Consider the following 21,247-nt stretch of genomic DNA (forward strand, 5'->3'; position numbering starts at 1 on the left):
AAAAAGCTTTTTATTTATTGTATATCTTTTAACCGATTTTTTCCTAGGAATATTGGTAGTGCAAGCGATCGAAAAAAAAATACTTTGGAGCAATATTAGGGGTGAGGAATGATTAAATTTTAAATTATCGATTTTGGAATTAATTTTTTTTTATGGTTTATTTAAACTTCAAGTTTATAAAAAATTAAATATACTTTCAGTAATAATATTACAATAAAATTTCATCAAAATTCACCCCCCCCCCTCCACAACAAAAAAGAAATCTTAGGTAACTTTTTATTGGTTGTAGATTTATTTTTAGTGAAAATTTTGTTTTAATTTCTTGCATTTAATACAGTAAACGTACACCCAAAATTAATACTTTGGGACAATATTGGGGGTGGAGAAGCCGATGAAGGTTTAAAATTATCAATTTTTGGATCTTTTAAAACATTTTTTTTGGTTTATTTTCATGTATCATTTTTTTCCACTGTAAAGAAATAAATAATCAATGCAGGAAAGTATTACAACCTTGTCAGATTTTTTTTTTTATAAAACTATCAAGGTAATGTATAATATGAACTCTTAATCCGATATTATCCAAATCATAAATAATAAAATGTATTAGTTTATTGTTTATTCATTTTAATGTAAAAATACTTTAAAATAAATAAAAATCTGTTTATTTGTTTGAACTGAACTATATTCCTAAAAACTTGCATCTACTTAGACTATTTAAATTATTCTTTTATCATTACATTTATTAAACCTGATAAAGATTTAAGATGAATGAAAATATCTTTCATTTTCTTAATATGAAATTTATCATTTGGTCTAATATTTAAGAATATTAGACCACAGATTAACCATAAGACTCACAACGAATTACTACTTTACAGCATCATATTTCGAGTAATAAAATCTGTGTCGCTAAATAAAAATTATGAAATAAGGGATTTAAGTTTTAAAAACGTCAAAATGATGACGATACAAGCTCCAAATACAGGATCAACTTTATGTTTGTGGGGAGGGTGAACAGAGGAAAATTAACACGCGTTTTCTTTTCATTTTATGCCTTTTTAATGTTTGGAAGAAATGTTTAGATTTTGTATTAAGATGTATTATAACAGAATTTTTATTTAAGATATTTTTAAAATGTGTTAAGGAATTTTTTAAAAATTGCAATGGAAATGATCCTGATTTATATACGGTGGACTAGAAATCGGTTTTCCTGTACGCAGATTTAAATTCTATGATATTCTGAAATAGATGGGAAATTTTTATTTTGTAATTAGTAACAGTCAACTGATATAATTACTATTCAATTGTTATTTGTTTCATTTGAGATAATGGTTTTTTTAAGAACATGAAATATGTACGAATATTTATGTTTCAGCATCGGTGGAAAAGTGGTAAGACTATCGCTGAAATTCGTGAAGAATTCCGAGAAAAACCTTTTTCTATTTCTCTACGACTCGTCAACATTTGTGAAAGCCGAGCATAAAATTCAAAATTGATCGTTTGAAATGCTTCACTATACGTAGATCTACAATTAACTGTACTTTAGAAAACGAAAATCTTCCTGTAGAAACATTAGTAAAGAGTCTTGATCGAAAGGTTTCTCTTGGGCTAGAAATACCTAGAACAGGTTTACATCAGATTCTAAAGTGTTATTGGACAAAATTATTCAATGCACTTCTTCATAATGATATAAGCAGAAAGATGCAATTTGTAAGGAATTTATTACTCATTGTGAAACACATGTTCAGTTATTTGGCTCAGTGAAACGATCTGATGAAATATGGTTCAAATAGAAAATCTTCATAATTGTACTAAATATTCTGATGTGAATTCTAACGTAATTATAGAAAATTAACTGAATGTACCTAAAATTAAGGTTTGATGTGGATCACAGGAAAAAGTGTTGGGATCTTATTTCTTCGATAGGAGTGAAACAGAGATTCATATATTGAGTTGATACATTCCCGAGCTATTAAACATTCCTAATCCGAATGCCTATTTGCTGTCCGTATATTTACCAAAAAGATAGGACCACCTCCTAACTCCAGTCTTCAAACTCCAAATTAAGTTAAAAACAAACTCGATCAAATACTTTTCAGAAATAGAAAATACACTAAGAAACAACTGAATGGTCATCACGTTTGTATAACTTGACGATTTGCGATTTTTTGTTCTAGAGAATAATAAAAGACATGGTGTTTTTTTAACGTCTAAAATGACTTTTTTTCGTCGAAGGAGGGGAAAGCTCTTTCAGCCGCCGTCTGCCCGCCTGGCTCTCGCCGACTAAAACCTTTTCCCCTAATACAACACGCTCTGATACCTGCTTTTCGGCTTTACTCAGAACTAGCGGGAAGCCTTGGGTGAGTCGAAGAGTCTAAGACACATCAGCAAAAGTGGCGACCCCTAGGGGGCCCCCAACAGCCTCCTTGCCAAAGATCAAAGCTGCAAGGTTTCCTCTCTTTTTTCTTTTACCTCTTCTCTGAACAAACAAGGCATACTTATAAAGATGAATATAGTCACATACTACACAATGTAAAAATTGATAGAGAAGATTGAAAATAGTCATCTCGAAAATTTTATATTCTAACAACTTCCTCTCTCTCATCCTTACCTTCTTCTGCAATAGTTCTTCTTCTTATTTCTGATGCAGTATATCTCAGCTCATTTCTACAACAGCGTTCCAATTTTCTTCGTTGCAAAGAAGTATATCGATCAGATTGTGTAACCATTGTCTGTCCTCTGCCCAGTTGCCACACTCATATCTAAATGACCTAACCGCCTTAAACTGTCGACAAAAGACTCAATAGATTTCATAAATCGGGACAAAATTTATAAGAGAAACTTTTAATTTATTTGTTTAACACTGCTATGAATACATCTGACAAACATTTTGAACACTTGACAACACATTGAACACTCCTTGATGTATATTAAACTTTTGATAATACAAGAAGACGTAAAATTAAATCAACGACAAAAAAACTTTAAGTAAAAAATTATTATAAATCATATTTGATTTAGACCAGCGCAAATTATTAAATAATCCACACAATAATGTAGCCTTGTTGGAGTTAGAAAGGTTTAGAAACATTCAAAAGCTGTTTTTAAGAAATATATCTACTGCAACGCCTCCTGGCGGCTTATAATCTTAAAACTAATCTGAGAACCTGCTCTGAGATGATACTTATGAAATACAAAAAACCGCATCAAAATCGGCTCAACCTTTTTAGATAAACACATCTACTGCAGCACCCCCTGGTGGCCTATAACAGTAAAACATGTCTAAGAACCTCCTCTGAAGTGATACCTATGTAATACAAAAAACCGCACCAAAATCAGTCCAGTAGTTTTTTGAGGAAAATTGTAACAGCCACACACGCACACACACCAAACCTCTTACCCTAAATGCATATAGTCTCCGTTCCGTCTTGGGTTAAAAAAATGTTTTTTAGTTAACTTTTTTTGTGAACTATCTTTTGTAATTATTAGTTGGGGAAATTCACTTTTAGCTGTCATAGTATACACCAGTACACTCATTTATGTAACTATTTTCCATTAATAATATAATTACAGAGCCATATGATACAAATTTTTGGAAATTTTTTCCTTATTAATAACATTTACCATCCACTTATTTTTTTTATTTTCTTCAAATTATCATATAACAAGTCGCTCACAAGTTTAACGGGAATTTTTTAATATCTACCTCATTAAAATCGCTTTAACCAATCTGTAATTACATAAATAGAAATACCACCCAAATAGATTACACAACTAGACGAATGATTGGATACAAAACTTACGTGAATATCAGATTTTAATATCATAAATGCTGTGCTGTATAATGTCTGGTGTATATTTTTTTTTTACTTCTTTATAAGTCTATGCCTACGTGAGACCTAGTCCCATGTAGTCGCGTGTGACTGTCGCACGTAGAAACGTGTATGTGTGAACTAAGTATACGTGTGACTTAGTAGTAACTGATCAGAATATTAACTATTTTCTTTAGTGACAAATGTCATTGCATTATCCAAACCAACAGATAAAAATATCAAGTTATTCAGCCGTAGCAGTATTTATAATACAAGGAAAAGAGTACATGCATAAAATTTATCTTTTCTCCGTTATTGGGCGTAGGTTAGTTGCAGAGGTGGGAGAATCGAATCTGTACATTATTTGATATAGTATTTTCCTTATAGCTACGTCATAATTCGAGGTCAGCTGAGTGCTAAGCAAGCGCTGTCAAATCAAGTAAATATCAAACATTCGTTTGTGTTTTAGTCTACTTTATAATCGTTTAACAATATTATTGTTTAACTAATTATTTAACTGTATTTATTTTTTTTTACTAATGTAATTATTGAAGTTTTTTATGAAAAATTATTTAAATATGAAGTATCGCGCATTAAAAATAGAAATAAAATTAATATTGTGAATCTGTGAAAATTAATATAGTGTCTGAAGAAAAAAATGACGAAATCAAAGGAGAAAACTTCAAAATATGATATAATTTTGGTATGTGAAGTTTCTTTTTTTTTTAATAAAATATATATAGCAAAATTCCATACAATTATAATGTTTGTTAGAAATTACCATTATTCTGAAATAAACAACAAAGCTATATTTTTTCAAAACGTATTCTTTTACAACAAACAAAAGTTGAACACAAAATTTCTCAAATTTCTGATTGAAAAATAATTACTTTTTTATACATCTAAAAAATGAAATAAGATTTACAAAACTCTTGTGCAGTGCTGGCAAGACCGGCTTTTCGTTTTCGACACCCTCACTATTTGTCGGTTAGAAGCGACTGATTTTCGGAGTACAACGCACACATACACTCGCTTAACCAACAGACCCTACACAAAAGAATCAAGTTTAAACTCATTCACTACTGTAACTCACTGAATAAATGAGTATGAAAAATATACCAATACAAAATCAACATAACGTGAAATAGGGATTATGTTATCTGTTTACCTTAAATTGAGCGTAACTGAAGAACGATTCAACCAAAGTTAAATTTTCATATGCACAACTTCAGATACACTATTATAGAATATTTAAGTTTCAGTGAAAGTGATCTAATAATTTTGGTTACTTTCGAGCCACAAATTTTGTATATATATATATATATATAAATTAAATTTTTAAATGAATATTTTCGTACTCTTCATACCACTAAACGTAACGTAATACAATTTCACTCCCAATTCCATAGTGCGACCGAAAGTAATACCGTACTTTTGTTTGAAAAGTCGGAAAAAAGTTCGTAGAATTTTTATAATGTATTTATTTCTAAACTTAATAGTATATATTTGCATTGTATTTTAATCTACAGCTCCAGAAAATTTTATAAAATGTTGACTCCTCATTTCTATTTCTTTTACTGTATTTTTTTAAATTTATTTTTATTTTTTTGTAATGTTTCACATTATACAATATTACTTTTATAGTATTGGTTAGGATTACTTTATAATTATAAGATACCAAGTTCTTAATAGAAAAATCAATTAAAAAAAAAACTTGATAAAAAATTATTTCAAGAGCGTATATATTTATTTACAAATAAAATATAATTAGACATAACAAAACTAAATAAATTAACCAAATAATTGGGTTTATTCATTTTTTTCTTTTTTTAATAAATTGATAAATTCCATAATTGGAATTGTAATATAAGCGATTGCATTGATTATGATTTTTATAATCTTAAAAGTACACTGAGTGTTCCGGGAGGTGCTTACGGAAGTGTTTCAGGACATTAAAATAAACAAAAAATTAAATCGGGTGGGTCTGTGACGGGGCACACGGCCGTTGATTTAATGTAAAAAGTTACAGATCTTGGATGAAGTTCCTCTGACCTACAAACCGATCAACTTATCTTGAAAATTAAATGGGAGCGCCACCATCGTATTTTTTGAACAAAACTGAAAGTCTCCAATGGAAAATTTTAGTTCCTTCATTTGACCTACTATTGAGATAAATTGGTCGGTCTGTACAACAGCGAGTCACTTTAAGTATATTGGATTGAAATAAAAACGAGTCACTGACTTAACTTAATTTTAACATAGAACATTAATTAAATGGTCATGATATTAATTTCTAATAATATTTGACGATAATTTTGTTCAACATTGGTCCGTGATATGAGAAGTAAAAGACATAAGGCATAATAAACAGCGATCGAGGTGCTCGCGCCGTCGGCGTCGTTTACTGAGCCCGCCGAGCCAGCTTTGCGACGCTCCCGAAACAGTCTCTCTCGTTCGCTCGGCACAGGACATTAAGGTACTGTGCGTGACCCATAACCTCCCCTTTCCAACGATATGCGTAATTTATATTTCCGGCTGGCTTTTACGGGGGCTGAAGATGAAATATTAAATTTTTATATTTTTTTACACGTTTATTTTAATTTTTTACACGTAAATATTGCCCAAAATACACTTATTATTGCTTAAATCGATCTACCTCGACAAATTTTAAACACACATGCAAACATACGAATCACCGGGCTATCACGTCTAGGTCTTGAGCTATACTGAATGGAAATGTGTGAAAGTACCAGTTTTGGCCGATCTGCGCTTTGCCCGCCAATGACGCAAACTCAAAGTCGTATCGGCGAGCTGACCATGTAAGTTATAAACACCGGATTTACGTCTCTGAGACTTGTAATTAGGCAATTATTAAGGCAGGATGATATAGACCCTTTCGCTACACTAAAAATTTATATTCTGGTACCCGTTTGTTCCGGTGTGCTTTTAAAGACGTTTAACGACAAAAGTTCATATACAGAAATGTCGGCCATTTAGTCTGTTTTTTTCAACAGAAATATTTATCTTGAAATCGGATTCTAATATTTTAATGAAATTTAGTGTTTATATCCCAACAAATTTTCTCAAAAAAAAAAAAAAATAAAGTTAACAGCAATTTAAAAATTACAAATCAGCGAAAATTAATATTTTTTAATCAATTAATAGTTTGATAAATATTAGTGTTACTGAATAATGTTCTATAAAATAAAATGTTAGACATTTTATCGAACAAAATGATGATTTTATCGAACATCTACTTATATTATCAGCTACTTTTATATAAATAACTGAAACTTTTGAAGTGGGTAGCAAAATTGATGCAATCTAACATGTATAAATTACGGCACGTGTTCTTCTGTAAAATTAAGCTTACATTAAAGCATGTTTTAATTTCTCAGTTTTCTCGCTATCGATTTACCTGCATGAAATAAGCAAAAAAGGATTCTAAAAATATTCCCTATCAACTAATAATTTATTTTTAATGTTGTACTTGCCCATCTCAACGTAAAGCCAATAATTTTCAAGCTTTCGATTATTTTATTTAAGCTATCTGAATCAAAAATCAAACTATTTAGAATAATACTGTTTAAAAATTAGTATAACTGGTAATTTCGTTTTGATAAAGTATGAGAGAAAATGAATTTAATAATTAAAAATACAAATCGATTAAAAATGAACTTTACAATATTGAAGCCGTATAGAAAAGCTAATTCAGAATAATTACAGAATCATTTGAACTGTCGTTTTATTTTAAAATGTGTAATAAAGCTTTTTTTCTAAACAGTCATTTTTTATCGATATGACCGAGTACTGTGTGATGTGTATGGAGCATCAATGATATAGTTGAATCTCACCTGAAATTGATCTCCATTTAGAAGAGTAGAACGGTCTAGCTGACCCAGTTACATTGCTACCTCTTTTCTCGAATTTAATACCGTACGATTTTATTCTTTTTGTTATGAAGTTCATTAAAAGATCAGCTATTTTGCTCATTCTCTACTTTCCAATCTAACTGTACTCGAAAGTCGAATCACTAATATAACTGCAGAAGTGACCCCAGATGTGTTAAATAGTGTTTGACAAGAAATCGATTTCAAGTATTATGTCTACCGTGTTGCCAAATGGCACTTCATTTGTTACAAGGTGACTATTTATTAAAATGTATTATATACAGTAATATGTAATGTTATAAAGTCGTATTTTGAATCACATTTTATAACTTGTATAATATATCACCAGGTGACTAGAAAAGAACTTCACAAATTTAAAAAACATTTAAATATTAATTTAGATAACTTACAGATTCGGTTGAGGTCTCATTTCATAACAAAACACATTAAGTTTTGACTCACGTAGTTCATTAGTACCGAACCCACCGGGTTGGTCTAGTGGTGAACGCGTTTTCCCAAATCAGCTGATTTGGAAGTCGAGAGTTCCAGCGTTCAAGTCCTAGTAAAGTCAGTTATTTTTACACGGATTTAAATACTAGATCGTGGATACCGGTGTTCTTTAGTGGTTGGGTTTCAATTAACCACATATCTCAGGAATGGTCGAACTGAGAATGTACAAGACTACACTTCATTTACACTCATACATATCACCCTCATTCATCCTCTGAAGAATTATCTAAACGGTAGTTACCGGAGGCTAAACAGGAAAAAAAAAGAAAAGTTCATTAGTACCGAATTCGGCCACGAGCGCTGTCACCAGTGTTATTAAAAATGGATACGTATACTGATGCGGAACGTGCTCGCTGTCTGTTTTGGTTTCACAATTGGCAGTCAGCAACTGCAGTTCATCGTAATTTTCGGACAGAGTACGGTAGAAAGCCTCCTAATAGGCACCCAATTTAATCTTGGCTTTGTTGAGACAGGTAGTTCTGCTAAACATACAAAATCACCAGGACGCCCACGCTTCCCTAAAGCTGCTGTATAACAGCTCAGAGAAACCTTTGAAAGTAACCGAAGAAAACAACTCGACGTGCGTCACGTGAGACTGGCATTCCACAAATGACTGTTGGAGCGTATTACGTAAAAACCTTCACTTGAAGCCGTAAAAATTAATCGTGGTTCAACACATCATTGATGACGACAAAGTTGCTCGGGTGTAGTTTTGTGTGGAATGATGGATGGAATTGCAGACAATGTAATTTTTAGTTATGAGTCAACGTTTCATATTAGTATAAAGTGAACACCCATAATTGCCGAATATGGGGTAGCGGAAACCCTCATGAAATTTTACAGCACATTCCGTGATTGCCCTTTTTTGTGTCCTAATCAAACAAAGACTATACGGCCCCTGAGGCAACCGTAAATGGTATCGTTTGTCTGGACATGTTTTAACATGTCCTAGTTCCTCAGTTGGATTATGATGACCAAGATAGACACCATTGCTATCAGTAAGACGGGGCACACCTTACTACCGCCTAGAAGTCCGAGATTTTCTTGCTACTCAATTCCCATGTCGGTGGTTTGATCACGAAGGTTCAATTCCACGGCCACCTCGTTCCCCAGATTTGACCTCGCTCGATTTTTTCTTTTGGGGTTTCATAAAGATCGGGTTTGAGTACCATCTTTGCCTGCTTATCTTGTTGAGATAAGATTTTGAATTAACGCCGCAGCTGTAAAGGTAACGCACGACTTTTTGATAAGTCTGGAATGAAATCGACTTCAGGCGGGATGTATAATTCATTATAAATAGAAGCAATATCGAAACAAAGTGAATGCTGGGGGACAAACTTGATTTTTTTTCTGTAGAATGTTATCTCAACCGAATCTGTAAGTTACTTCAATAAATTTTTATATGCTTTTAAAGTTGTGAAGTCCTTTTTGAATAACCCGGTAGGTATTATATAGCCTACGTCATAATCAATGAAATCAACATAATTAAATTTTAAAATAGAAGAAATTATGATCTCAGAATTCAAAATTAGACAAGAAAAAAAAGATGCTGTCAACGCATCTTTAATTAAAACTAAATTTAAACTAAGTGACCGTGGCGTATAATTTGGAAATTACGTAACAGACTATTAAATGCAAGTAGACATTCTTTAGTTTAAATAAGGTTCGTAGTTGAGCGCTACTGTAGCGTTTGATATTCCTACTGTTATTTCCCGATACAACTGAAGAGTGAACCAATGTATAGTATTTTACTTAACCGGGGACTTTTTTAATTATTAAAGGGGAAATTACGGTGATCATGTCAAACATGGTTTATCGGGTTTTTTGCAAATCTTCACATTTTAGAGTCCAACTAGTTCATCTAAACCAAAAATACATATGCATATGCGTAAGTATGTACGTTCGTGTGTCTCACTGCTTCAAATTTAGCTCAAATATTTCTACACATGGGGCATCGATCATATTAATTTTTCCAAAATTGGTTGAGGTGGTGGACGGATATCACGAAAAAACCAATTTGGATTTTCTTCAAGGCATTTCAGAGAAAACTTCATTGAATAAAATTTTTACCTACAATGCACTTACAAAAATCAAAAAAAAATTTTTTTTTCAAAAAATCAACCCTCACTTCTTAAAACAGAAATATATATTTTTTGTTTTTTTTTCTCTATTGCCTTCAATTTAAATATTTTTCAAAAATTTGTTTACTGTATATATAAAACTAATGAAAAAGTCTACAATTTTTTTAAATTATAGATCCTGAACCTAAAATGTAGAAAAGTTTTTTTGGAAATATTCTTATTTTAAGCTTTATTGAAGAGAGTGTTAGATTTTTATTTAAGCAAAATTGTTAACCTATATTTGAATACTTTTAGAAAGATTTTCTTAAATTTTATTCCCAGCCTTTAAAATATATATAAACTATGACAAAAAAGATTTTTTTTGTATCTTCTTCATTTAAAAGGCTGTCAAAATTAAAGTATCTTTATCACCTATATTATATTCCGAATCCAAAATGAGAAGAATTTTTTTTTCATTGCTTTCAAAAATGTTATTTTGTTCAATATTTTTGAACAATTCTCTTACAATTTTTTTTTTTAAATAATTTTTTAATTAAAGGTATACCCTTAAAGGTTTTTAATAAAGGTTACATTTTATAACAGCAATTTGTTTTATTATTACAACTATTAATTTTTTTATGGTGCATTACGAATATATTTTATTCTCTTACATAAATATAATAATTTACATTAATATTTTTTTGTTAAAACCACTCTTGGAAACTCTTAGTTATTTACTTAAGCTTGTGAAATGTTACAATATAAACGTTTGTATTATATCTCATATTTATATAGCAAATGTTATTTTATTTATTTCCTAATGTGTAAGTTGCAATCTGTTTACTGCGGAACAATAAGCAACCCCTCCTGGCACATTGAGATTAGGATGACATGTAAATTAAGTTTAGTCTTGTACAGACTCAGACCGACCATTTCTGAGGTGTGTGGTTAATTAAACCTCAAGAACCAAAGTACACCTGTATCCACTATCTAGTATTCAAATCCATATATAAAAGCAACCGACTGTTAATAGGATTTGAACCTGAGAACGTTAAACTTCAAAAATCGGCTATTAAACAAGTGATTTGCGACGACAAGTTAACCACTAAGCCCGGCGAACTTAATGTTATTTAATGAAATTATTTTGATATGTCAGATAAAGAAATTATAAATTTGTAATGACAAAGATGAAGAGAATAAATGAAGGTTTTGTATAGTTTTTAACTGTAACATAATTTACCTTCAGCGATTTTTCGTTTTAGTTCATCAGGTAAAGATTAATGTTGTAAAGACGTTTATTTTCAAAATTCTTTAAAAAAAGGAATAATAATAAAAACTGCTGGTAGTTGAAATGAATACTCTTTGTAATATTAAAAATCACTTATATTAATATCACATCGATGAAATGTTTTTTCTTTTTTTTTTTGTTGAATTTAGTAGATTTATATATCACCCATCATTCATGGCACAAAGTCGTTAAAAGTGTTCGATTTTCCAAAGGGTGTTATTTCTAAAATTTTCGATTACGATCTTTTTCTTCTATTCAGCCTCTTTGAAAATGAAATATCTTATATAGCAAGGAAATGATTACTGTTTTTTTTTTTCTTTTACCACTTGAGAGCAACCGGTAACCAACTAGAAGACGTTCGGTCCCAAGTGACGTGGCTGAAGACTAGCCCCTCCCCCTTTGTAAGATGGATAACTTTATAACAAAATGTTAATCTAATTTCTACGTTAATATCACCCCCCGATTCTTGAAGAATCTTTTTCATGTAGTCTTATAATGTAGACCATCTTCGGGATGAAAACTGTTCCGATTGAAATTTATTTTATCTTAAATAAAATTTTAATACCACCAAAGTGAAATATTCATTGAATAACGACCCTGATTTTATTTTTATACGCTATGCTTCCTGCTGCGGTGTTGTTATATTACTACGATTTGCAGCGTCATGTTTAATTTTTAATTCTAGATCATGTAGAAGTAATAAATACTGAAAAATACATTTTTAATTTATATCATAAAAACTTTGAATTTACTGAACACATATCAGTAAACAAATTTCAGTAAGATTAGAATGGTAATCATAGTTGGACGTTAGGTAATTGTGTGCCTTGTTGAATACCAATGAGAACATTTAAAACTGTAAACAGTATACATAATATACTCGCTGTTTTCAAGATGATTATGCTATTATAAAAAAAATCTAATGTGGAGATCACATGACTTCCTTATACGCTTATTAAATTACATATACATATTTTTTTTAAATGAAGACTACATAAAATTTTATTCCATTAATTACTTCTGATATTTTTTCATATTTTTTTTATTGTTATTATTGAATAACAATAAAAATTTTATTTGTTATTTTTTATTGTTATTATTTATCGTAAAACGTTTTACAGTCACAGGTTAATAATTATTAATAAATCAATATATTTAGATTACAAAAAAAAAGGAGATGAAGTCTGGTTCGAACCGATGTGTCTACCTCTTGTAAGATCCAAATATTTCATTAATAACAATTTTATTTGGTGTAACTCTGGAACCAATGAAAATTACTACCACTTATGATATATCGTTGAAAAGTTCTCAATGAGGGCTTGCTACTGCAGTTAAGAAAAAGTCCAAAATCCAAATTGTTTTGATTTTGGGCTTTTGGTCCAGTCGATTGCAATCGATTGCAGAAAGGAGGTGCACAACTAGACGTTACAACAGTCCTAAATCCAAAATTCCAACATCCTACGGCTAATCGTTTTCGATTTATGTGAGATACATACGTACGTACGTACGTACAGACATTATTAAATTATTATTTATCGTAAAATCTTTTACAATCACAGGTGAATAATTATTAATAAATCAATATATTTAAATTAAAAAAAGAGATGAAACATCGAATTTAAACCGATGTGCCTTCCCCTTGTAAGATCCAAATATTTCATTAATTAAAACTTTATTTGGGTATAACTCTGAAACCAATGAAAATAAGTACCACTTGTTATATATCATTGAAAATCTCTCAATGAAGGAATTTTACTGCAGTTAAGTAAAGGTCTAAAATCCATTTTTTGTTTTTTGGATTTGGGCTTTTTAGGATACTTTTGGTTCAGACGATTGCAATTAAAAGGGGAGGTGCACAACTAGATGTTACAACAGTCCTAAATCCAAAATTCCAACATCCTACAGCTAATCGTTTTCGAGTTATGCGATATACATACGTACGTACAGACGTCACGCCGAACTAGTCAAAATGGATTCAGGGATGGCCAAATGGATATTTCTGTTGTAAACCGCTATATTTCTGCAAACCAAAATTTTTCGCGATCACATAACTTACTTTACTTCATACAAGGATGTAAAAATATGTGTGAGTTATTTAACCACAGAATAGAGTGGGTTACTTCCTTATCCCACTGTACGGGATATATCAAAGAATGAATCTGCTATTAAGTATTACATTATTTATTACTTTCCTGGCATCATAGCTCTCGAAAGGAATTTTGATGCGTTACACAGAAAAAGGTGATGAATTCCTTAATTCAAATGTTACCGGCGATAAAACACGGATTTCGCATTACAGGCAAAAGAGTAAACGGCAGTCAAGTAAATGGCGTCATCCTCAATCACCAACGAGACCGACAAATGTCAAACCATTTGGACGCAAATTGATGGCTGCACAGTCTTTTGGGATCGGTTTGGCATACTGCTGATCGGTTTCATTCCACATGGAACAACTATAAATGCAGAAGCCTATTTGGAAACTCTACATAAGTTACGGCGCGCCATTCAAAATCGGCGACGTGGTGGCTGAACGACGGTGTCGTCCTGCTGCACGATAATGCACGTCCACATGTTGCAGGTCCGACACTGATTTACTGAGAACATTTAGATGGGAAATTTACGATCACCCACCAGTCCGGACGTAGCTCCTTCTGATTACCATTTGTTTGGGAAATTGAAAGAATTTTTGAGTGGTAAGCAATTCGCGGGTGATGATGAACTTAAAAACGCTGTTAATCAGTAGCTAAATGGACTGGCCGCAGAAGAATACGTCGAGGGTATATTGAAGCTGGTGTATCACTATGATAAATGTCTTAATTTATGTGGCGATTATGAAGAGAAGTAGTATAAGGTATGTAGTTTAAGAGAAATAAAAAATATCTGTAAAGTTTTCAGAATAATTTTGTCTTACAATGAAACGATCTTTACTTTAGAGATAACCTATCGTATACATATATATATATATATATATATATATATATATATATATATATATGCATATGCACACAATCATAATAATATAATCCTACATCTAATTGACCACACACTAATTAGAATGACTATTCTATATAAATCAGTGAACAAAGGTTTTTCTTCAAACAACAGTTTTATTACAAGATAAAAATTAAAATTAAACAAACAAAAGAAAAATTCTTTATATTAAACATCAGGTACAATCATGCAATGGAATTCAGCTCAATACGACATGGTTGGTTTAACCTTGGATAATGTAGAGACCATGTTTAATAATTCATTGATATTAGTCAAAAATATTTATTTCTGTACAAATTTCATTAGTTTTCATCATCAATAATAATTGTGAATTCATATACTGTAAGGTATGAGTTGCAGGTGTATTGAATATTTGCCTAGAGAGCATTTTAATAGCAGAGACATATAAATTTATTTTATTTAATAGCCAGGAGTTATCCGCAAATCCATTAATGATTTTATGTAGATTAAATCTGCGAGATTTCTTCTATACAATAAATAAGGCAATTGAAATTCATCCAATAAATTCGCTCGATGAATCATGAAAGGATAGCCTCTATGTTTTCTAAAATACAAATATTTCAATTTGTATTACATCTACATAAAATTTCCTGAATTCTATAATAAATTATTTTATAATGAATTTCTCAATAACGATTTCATAAAGTTTTGATTAATTTCTTTTTTTAATTTTATTGCTTTTTGAAATATTATTGTTATTTCCTATTTAGTACAACTAGCAATGTTTTACAAAATGAATTGATTTTTTTTTTATTTAAAATATTTCTATCGGTTACGATTTCAGGTATATTTGTTGGAAGTATTAATGCAATCTTCAGAAATTATAATAATACAATACAAAAACAAAGCGAAAGTATAAAAAAGTAAATTAATTTAAAAAATGTTTGCTCAGTACTGCTCAAAAAAAAATTGACTTTTCGTCAATTAAATTACCAACAATAAGAAACGTGTACGTTCCAAATTGCAGCATCATAACGAACCACGCTTCTAACTTTCCCCGCTCAAATTTCTTCGACCTTCAAATGAGCCTAACTCAAAAACTACCAAACCAATTTTCATCAAATTTTCACATGCACAACTTCAGATACATTACTACAGCATATCTAAAGTTCAATGAAATTGATTTAGTAGTTTTGGAGGTGTTCTAGCCACAAGATTTTATACATAGTCCTGTTTTTACGCCGGGCAGAGTGGAGATTTTTACGTTGTGAAGGAGAAATTTTCGGACAGTCACTGTAACTGAGGTTTGTTATTCTTTTACCATTTGTCGTTTCATGTATTTTACTTTTTTGTTTTGCTATATTAAGAATAAACTTTACTAGGAACAAAAAGAATAAAACGATTTTCTGTTTATTTTTCGTTTGTTTTTCTTCAATAAAAAACCGATTTTTAAAAGTTTTTATTGGCTGTATTTACATTAATTTTCTCAGAATTAAATTTTCTACAAGTTTTGTAACTAAATCATACGCATTTATTAGTAATTTAACAAAGCTATTGTACTACAAACTTAAAAAAAAAATTGTTTTTCAACAGCGAATCTTTTTTTACGTTGGATATCTTAAAACTACTGGAGTTAGAGTTCTGAGATCTATTTTTTCCTACTTCCCAGTTTAAATTAGATAAGAAACTACCAATCCCTTAATTTTGGTCCCAAAAATTATAGTAGGGCTTCTTTTAATTAGAAGAACTGAAATCCGGGCGAAATCTTTCGCTAGCCTTAACTCGAAAACAAAGCGTTTCCATGAACTTGTTTACGTGAACTTTTCTCATTATTTTCACCAGTAGAATGTGTCCTGAATGTTTCTCCGTTTCTTCGTAGGTCACTCTGTGTGTGTTGTATGTGTGTGTGTGTGTGTATATATATATATATATATATATATATATATATATATATATACTTAATTTAATTGAATGGTATTTTTTGTACTCCTCGTAGCTCAAAACATAAAGAAAATATATTTCCACTCCCCAGTCGCAGCATGCGACCGAAAGTAATACTATACTTTCCTTCGAAAAGTCGATAAATTAACTATATATATATATGTGCAAATACAATTGGATGCATATCCAAGGATTCTTCAAAGATTATTCAAGTTCAGATCATCTAATATTATTATTGTTAATACACAAAAAACCCGCTTACCAACAATTGAATTCGACACGTTTAACCGCTTTCAGAATTAAACTCCATCTTCAGGAACACTCATATTCGTCCTATTTATAACATTAATTAAAACTTCACATGTAAATTGTGTTTTAAATTGTGTAATATGTTTTAAAATTATGTCAACGTCCCGTCAATTTAGTGGTCTCAACTGTTGTCTATTCAAAGTGGTCTCACCGTTATTCAGAACTGACAGGACGTTTACGTTTTCATAATTTTAAAACATATGATCACCATTTTTTGTGATTTTATTACAATTTACATGTGAAGTTTTAATTAATGTTATAAATAGGACGAATATGAGAATTCCTGAAGATGGAATTTAATTCCGAAAGCGCTTGAACGCGTTAAACTCAATTATTGGCAAGAGGTTTTTTTGTATATTAACTATAATTATATACTTATACCAACGGGCCATGCTTGGCAAAATTATCATCTAATATTATTTCTTTTATAATTTTTAATGTTACTTTTATCTTTAACTATAGCGAATGTTTTTTTCCTGTAATTAATATAATTATTAAATAAGCGTACATAAATCCGATCTCCCTGGCGGTGTTATAGCGTCTCGGCCTTTTATCCGGAGGTCACCGGTTCGAATCCCGATCAGGCATGGCATTTTTCATATGCTAAAACAGTGATAAAACTGTGCGCCGCGGCCTCTTCACAGGGGCGCCACGAAATATAGTAAAAGCTTTATAATTAATTGAACCAAGACATTTATAATTATTAATTTAATGTTAATAAAGTTAAAAAAAAATAATGAAGATACGCGAGTTTTATTTATTTTTATCTCTTACTGACGAGTAGTCGTACTTTTATTTAGAGTAGGGTGCCATGGAAAAATTTTAATCGAAAAACGGCTCTGCGACTCGGAAAAGTTTGGAAACCACTGCGCTACAAATTTCCATTCCCATATCCCACGCGTAAGCTTCAAGCTTATCTGGCGATATCATCAATAAAAAATAAAAAATTAAAAATTAAAAATTAAAATCGATAATATATTATAAATCGATCTATGACTATATCGATATAAATAATGATTCATTTTCGATATAATTAATTGTAGATATAAAAGTAATACTTCTTATTAAATTACACTCTAACTAAACAAATAAAATAAAAAACAGATAAAGAATTAACGGAAAAGAAAAAGTTACGAATTTATTTTTAACACTAACCTAAGCTTTTAGCTAGCTGGTAGAACATGTGACAGTTTCACAAGTTTCTAACTTAATTTGTTACCAAAGATGAGAAGAATCTCAAGTTTTGTTACATTAATGTAAGTGACCCTACGACCCTACTTCCTCTATGGACCTGTAAAACCGGAACACTTTCTGTCTAACATTTCCAATATCACACATCATCTGTCGTTCCCTTTTTCTACTTTATTTTCTTTTTTCTTTACGTCTTTTGAATTGTTTTGTTTACTTTCTTCGTTAATTTTTTTAAGTTTCTATCTTTCATTTTGTAATTATTTAATTAATAGATTTATTTATTTTCTATAAATAAATCAAAATATCATTAATAATTTATAAAGTAGATTTGAAAATATTAATAAATTTAGAATATTTGCGTATATAAATAATTAGCTATGCTAAAAGATTATTAAAATAAATTGAAAAAAAAGTAATTAACATTAAAAAACCATTAACAAAAATTTCGCTTAAAAATTTAAAACCTAAAAAGTGCTTTAATATTAAGATTAGATATTTAAAACAGTTGTTATCGTTTAAGGCTATTCCAATAGGAGCATAAATTTAGCATAAAAAACATTTAAATCACTAAAACATACAACTCACATTCTTCACTTGTATTTGTAGGTTTCGTAGTTTTTTTCATGTATTATTTTTTAATCTATTTTCTTTGTTATAGATACAATTTCCTCAATTTCTACTGTCGATAATTGTTTAACAATCGAAAAGAGTTTAATTTTAATTAAAATTTACGTAAATAGTTTATGATCATTTTGTTATTTTTCATTCATATTATGGTGTGCGCCAATAAAAAAGGTGTTTCTATTTAAAAATATATTGCATCATTCAAAAATAAAAATAAAAAACTAAACCTCGATTGTATATTATATTAATCTTTAAGGAACTTATAAAATAATTTTTATTTTTTTCTTTGGTTAAATTGAAATAAAAATGAAAATTTCTCCTTACTAATCATATGTTTTTTTAGTAGAATTTATTTTGGGAGAGGAATTAAAAAAAAAGTTTACTCTTATTTCGAAAACGAACACATTTCCTAAATTGGTATTATAATAGTAAAAAATATGTTTTATATGCACTACTCTGGAGGCCAAAACAAGACGATATCCTGCAAAATGTAATGGAACGGATCCCTGTCGATATTACATTGGCGCCATATGAATTCTCATAAATAGAAGTTTAGCGTAGATCTCGATGTAACAAACTCCTTGCTATTCCGTCTTTTCGCTGTTCATACACTATCCATTGTGTTTGTATGCGCTCCGGTAATTGTATTTCGAAAGTTAAAACAAGGGATTAACAGTTTGATATGTAAAACTGTAATCTTGTAAATTTTTTTATTTTTTTATTTATTAACCCCCGGGACCACCGTTAGGTATTACTTCAAAGGATGAGATGAATGACAATTTTTGTAGCGTGTGGAAATGCCATGCCTGACCTAGATTCAAACCCGGAACCTCCGGATGAAAGACCAAGACGCTACCACTCGCGCCACGGAGGCAAAACGTTGTAGATTAGATATCATCGTAACTCCGTCAACAATCAGACATTATGTCCGCCGTAGATATAATTTCTTATTTATTATTGCTCCTTTATAAAACTATGCTTCTTTATTATACTCCTTTATAACACTTAGTAACATGTCTTTCGTTCGATCATTAACCACATACAGAGTAACGCATGAAATGACCCAACATTTGATTTTCTAAAAAAATATTTATTTTAATCGTTATACAGAAAAGTAAAATACAACGTGTTTATTCTATACCTTAAGATTATGTTCTGCTTATCACATGTTCAATATGATTACTATCACGTCAAGTAACTTCTTCAACACGAACTTCTATGTTGTTAATAACTCGACGATGCATATCCTCGGTTATCTTGTTGCACGCCTCTATGATCAGCACTCTCAGTTCCATCACGAGGACGTTTAAGGAAAATCTTTTCCTTTAGAAATCCCCAAAGAAAATAATCACACAGATTCAAATCAGAATTTTTCGGGGTCCAGTTCTGTCCACACGCAAAGCAACTAGAATATTTTGACAATTACTTAAAAAGTTTCACGCAGAAAATCTAAAACAATAGCTGTGTGCAGTCTGGCTCTATCCTGTATAAACCACTCGTTTTATAATTGAAACACTTTTGTAAGAAGCTGAGGAACAAAATTATCACGCAGCACGTTTAGATAACGTTCACTGTTTTTTTCAAAAGATAATGGCCCCCATTCCCCCATGAGTTGAGATAGCGGCCCATACCGTAATACTTGGAGCGTGATACACCTTTTCATGAAGCACGTTGGATTTTCGGAAGTCCAAAAACGCACATGTCGTTTATTAACAACCCCATCTAGGTGAAAATCTGCCTCATCTAAAAATTAAACATTGTTCAACAATACGTCTTGGTTCACAGCCCGAATGCCATTCTTTGATGTTTGCTGTCAACCGCTAATTTAGGCATCACAATTATTTTGTACGCATACAAATGCAAATCGGTTTTTAAATCCACTGCACAGATCACCTAGAAATCCAAAGCTGTGCTGCTACGTTTCTTATTGATTTGCCCGGGCTCTTCAGCAACGCTGCTCTGACAGCTTCGACGTTCTGTGGAGAACGAACATTGGCAGGCCATTCCGCTTACTCTCAATACTGAACCGTCACTATTAAATTTTTCATAAACTCTGCGTACTGTTTTAAATAAGGGCGACCACCGAGTTTGAAAATGTGCACGAGACAGTCTTTGTGTAAGTACCACACTTTTCGTTTCATTTAAAAACAACACAGTCTTTACGCGCTATTCTACAGTCACTCTATTTTTATCAGCCATCTTGAAAGGATACGCAAAGTGCACTCGGAAAGAAAACAAACTAATATTCATGAACTACTGTCACTTCTGCCAACATAAAACACATTAATAATTATTAACCTAAACAATTATTGCCAAACCAAATGTTGGATCATTTCGTGTGCCATTCTGTACATGAAACAGTATTTTATTTCTCTGCAAATTCCCGAAAACCCCTATTGTTGAAGATAAAACGTCCCCGTATTGTATTTTTGCCTTTAAAAAAGAAATTCATTCATTTTCATATCATTTCGTTCATTATGATTGGGTTACGGAGTAATATGTCCGCACACACTTCCCTTACATTTTCCCAACCGGTTATAACGGCACTACCCAAACCAAATTCTTCGTTTCAAAATTTATAATTGGTGTATTCACTATTCCATGCGTTCTGGAAATAAAATTCACCTTCAACCAATTCAATTCACCTTCAAATCAATTGGTTCAATTGCA

General features: G+C 30.9%; 1 protein-coding gene across 2 annotated transcripts in view; it reads left to right on the plus strand.

Annotated features, from left to right (window-relative positions):
- The window catches only part of Rh50 (Rhesus blood group-associated glycoprotein Rh50), a 223,932-nt gene that overhangs the window by 84,021 nt on the left and 118,664 nt on the right, over nt 1-21,247 (plus strand). The window contains exon 1 of one of the 2 annotated variants that reach the window (XM_075376957.1): nt 4,275-4,515. The exons of the other annotated variant lie outside the window; for it this stretch is intronic. Coding sequence (XP_075233072.1) covers nt 4,471-4,515 — 45 coding nt within the window. The 5' untranslated portion in view covers nt 4,275-4,470. Of the gene's footprint in view, nt 1-4,274; nt 4,516-21,247 lie in introns of those variants that run through there. 2 annotated transcript variants of the gene reach the window in all.

This window comes from Lycorma delicatula, chromosome 10 (assembly GCF_047948215.1).
Source record: "Lycorma delicatula isolate Av1 chromosome 10, ASM4794821v1, whole genome shotgun sequence".
NCBI classification, from domain to species: Eukaryota; Metazoa; Arthropoda; class Insecta; order Hemiptera; family Fulgoridae; genus Lycorma; species Lycorma delicatula.